This window comes from Arachis ipaensis, chromosome B02, assembly GCF_000816755.2.
Source record: "Arachis ipaensis cultivar K30076 chromosome B02, Araip1.1, whole genome shotgun sequence".
Taxonomy (NCBI): domain Eukaryota; kingdom Viridiplantae; phylum Streptophyta; class Magnoliopsida; order Fabales; family Fabaceae; genus Arachis; species Arachis ipaensis.
The window spans coordinates 61,953,113-61,954,622 of record NC_029786.2 but is presented as its reverse complement, the minus strand read 5'-3'; the positions used below and the strand labels follow the sequence as shown (position 1 = coordinate 61,954,622).

Sequence of the window (1,510 nt, the reverse complement as noted above, 5' to 3'; positions counted from 1 at the left end):
TAGAAATATTTAATTTAATTTTTATTATTAATTAATTCTATTGTGTAATGACATAATAAGGTAAAATATTTGTATGTAAGGAATTCAAATTAGTATTTTATAGTTAGAATTTGATTTGTAAAAAATAAAAGTTTGGAGATTATTTTAGGGAAAAGATGGGGAGATATTGTGAAGAAATAAAGAAAGTGAGCCTAGAGGTGATGGAAGCAATCCTAGAAAGTCTGAAATTGAAGGCATCAACAACACCGGCTCTAACAAAAAAACTTGAAGATGGGATGCAAGTGATGGCAGTGAACTGCTACCCACCATGTCCAGAGCCAGCTATGGCCTTAGGCCTTCCACCACACTCTGACTACAGCTGCCTCACCATCGCGTACCAAAACTGCCAAGGCCTTGAGATAATGGATTCTACCGCGTGTTCTTGGAAGTTAGTTCCACATGTTCCTTATGCACTTCAGGTTCATATCGGTGATCACTTTGAGGTGCTAAGCAATGGTTTGTTCAAGAGTGTTGTCCATAGAGCTACTCTTCACAGGGACAGGACAAGGTTCTCCATTGTTAGCTTGTTTAGTTTGGGAATGGATGATAAGATGGGGGTTGCTGCAGACCTTATTGATGATGATGATGAGCATCCAAAGAAGTACAGGGAAAGCAGCTTCAGAGATTTTCTTGATTTTCTTGCATCTAATGACATTGCTCAAGGGAAGAACTTCATTGATACGCTGAAGATCCAAAAGAATAATTAGCTGCTGGGGTTGTTGGTGAGCCTGGGTTAAGGAGGAATAGAAAGGGAACCCAAAAATTTTGCGCTACAATTCGATTTGTGTTCAAGACTCAATTGGATTTGTGTTTCATTTCTATCTACTTGTTGTCTTAGCTAATATGAGAAGATTGATCTATTGTTGGTTCGTTTAGCTTGTCTCAAATTTGGAAACAGAGTATTTGTAGTTGGTCCTATTAATAAACACAATAGATTAGATGTGCTGAAGTCTTACTTTACTTTGAGTAAGTGATCATAATCCATTGAGAATCTCTTTTTTATTCTTTTAAAGCATTCTTTACAAAACTCAACCCATGATAAGGAGAAAAAAGAGATATTTTCATAGACTATTAATCCATCTTCTTTTACATTGCATAATCATAGATTAATAGTGAGATTCAACAACTACGGCGGAGCTTATAAAGCACGAGCACTTCGCTGAGTTGTCATATTTGCGTGTTGGATACAATACGCATCGATACTTATTCGACACGCGTATTTATTATGTCTAACCGTGTCTTAATTTAAAAAAATAAAAAATAAAGAATTCTTCTCCTGACATACTTAGACGCACCTAAATACCATCACGTATCAGCATATCTTCTTTTACATTCATAGATTAATAGTGAGATTCAACAACTACGGCGGAGCTTATAAAGCACGAGCACTTCGCTGAGTTGTCATATTTGCGTGTTGGATACAATACGCATCGATACTTATTCGACACGCGTATTTATTATGTCTTATGTC

General features: G+C 36.4%; 1 protein-coding gene across 1 annotated transcript in view; it reads left to right on the top strand.

Annotated features, from left to right (window-relative positions):
• Window positions 1-1,041, top strand: part of LOC107627293 (protein DOWNY MILDEW RESISTANCE 6-like) — a 4,125-nt gene extending 3,084 nt beyond the window's left edge. The window contains exon 3 of the mRNA XM_021115867.1: window positions 149-1,041. Coding sequence (XP_020971526.1) covers window positions 149-746 — 598 coding nt within the window. The 3' untranslated portion in view covers window positions 747-1,041. The remainder of the gene's footprint in view (window positions 1-148) is intronic.